The following is a 1,769-nucleotide window of genomic DNA, read 5'->3' as shown; positions in this document are numbered from 1 at the left end:
CCCACTTTTACAGCATCGAGTGAAAGGGGCGAATCGCTTTTTTTATTTCCCCACCCAAGGAGAGGTTTGAGTGACCCCCCTCCCCCCCTGTCCCCCCTCTCCCTGCAGCACGTGAAGAACAAGGCCACCATCGACGAGCTCTTCAAGGACCTGGACGTCAACAAGGACGCCCAGATCAGCTTCGGCGAGACGATGCTGCTGATCGTCCGCGTCACCATCGCCACCCACGAGCACCTGCACGAGGTGGAGGACCACCAGCACCAGCACCAGCACCACCAGCACCACCACCACCACTGAAGCTGGGCTTGGGGGCCCCCCAAACCCTTCCCCTGCTGCTTTTCCTTCCTCCCCCTCTTCCAGGGGAAAAATTTCCCGTGGCTGGGAGAGGCTCTGAGGTCAAACCCGACCTCGGGTCACCCCTCTCTGCCCATCTCCCACCCCCCCCCTCGCTGCCACCTGCTGCAAAATGCGATGGTTTTGCTGATGAATAAAGGAAAGACTCGCCCCTGAGGCTGCCAAAGCTCTGCTGGGTCTCTGGGGTTTTTTTTTCCCTCCACTTCCTGCATTTTCCTCTCTCCTTAAACCCCTCAGATCCGGGAGGTGGGAGGGAAAAGAAAAAAAAAAAAAACCCTTGGAGAGGGAGCTCAGGGGAATTGGATGCCTGGGATGTTCAGGGTGCTCCAGGGGTCACAGAAGACCCCAAAATTGGATGTTTTCAGTTAAAAAAACCCACTGAAAACACTGGATGAGTCTGCTGGGCCCACACGGTGCTGGTGGGAAGGAGCTGGAGGATGGATGGGTGGATGGATGGATGGATGGATGGATGGACACTCTTTTTTTTGGGGAGGAACACCCTTTTTAAGGGCAAGTTTGGCTCCATTTAGGGGGGTTGGACACAGTTTTTGGGGGCCAGCAGGAAGACCCAACCAAGGGGGGATTTTGTGGGGAGACGAGAAACCCCAGAACGACCCCCAAAACCTCCCTCAAAACATCCCAGAAAGGTCCATCCGGTTAATCAGCTGCTTTCCAGAGGGAAATTGGGATTGGGAACACACCCCTCCAAGAGCTGCTGAGCACTCTCAGAGCCTGATTTCCAAACATCTTCATGGAGGGGGGGGGGGGGAAACAGGAAAAAAAGCCCAGTTGTGATTTCCCAAGGCCCTGAAATCGCCCTGCTCCGGGAAAGGAACCTTCCAGAAGCTTCCCCAAAAGCAGCAGAGCTGAAGCAAGACACACCCCCCCACAATTAACACAAGACCACCCCAAATTGCCTCAACTCAGGTTGCTTCATCTTCCCTCCTGGGGCCGCTTTTGACATCTGAGGGGGTTTAAAAAAAAAAACACCTTCTCGAGGAGGTGAAATCGTGGCCCTGCCAAAGATCTCCAGGCAGATCATCCATCCCCACCCCCCCCAAAAAAAAAAATCCTGCAGAATTTTGGGGGTCTTGCAGCATTTTGGGGGATCGTTTCACCCCAAAAGAAAAAAAAGAGGGGACATCGAAGCAACACCACGAAGGTGGGGATGGGGGGCACAAGGAGGGGGAGGAACTTCCACGGGCTGGGAGGGTTTTTCCAGCCCAAAATATTCCGGGATTCGAGATTCCCCGGGGGAAAGGGCGTCCTGCTGCCACCTGGTGGGATGCGACGTCGGCTGATGGTTCTTCCTCCTCCTCCCAATAAATCGGATTGTTTGGATCCAAACAGCGGTGAATTTTTCGGGCGAGGGGTTTTTAAACCTCCCCCCCCTCAAAAAAAAAAAAAAAAAAAAA

The 1,769-nt window shown here is 54.3% G+C and overlaps 1 protein-coding gene across 1 annotated transcript in view; it reads left to right on the top strand.

Annotated features, from left to right (window-relative positions):
• The window catches only part of LOC114073041 (protein MRP-126-like), a 5,579-nt gene extending 5,282 nt beyond the window's left edge, over window positions 1–297 (top strand). Inside the window, exon 2 of the mRNA XM_027910844.1 lies at window positions 60–297. Coding sequence (XP_027766645.1) covers window positions 60–297 — 238 coding nt within the window. The remainder of the gene's footprint in view (window positions 1–59) is intronic.
• The last annotated feature ends 1,472 nt before the right edge of the window (window positions 298–1,769 follow it).

Source organism: Empidonax traillii, unplaced genomic scaffold (assembly GCF_003031625.1).
Source record: "Empidonax traillii isolate 1590-97213 ecotype Southwest subspecies unplaced genomic scaffold, ASM303162v1 scaffold5072:size8940, whole genome shotgun sequence".
Classification (NCBI taxonomy): Eukaryota; Metazoa; Chordata; class Aves; order Passeriformes; family Tyrannidae; genus Empidonax; species Empidonax traillii.
This window is presented reverse-complemented; position numbering and strand designations above follow the sequence as displayed.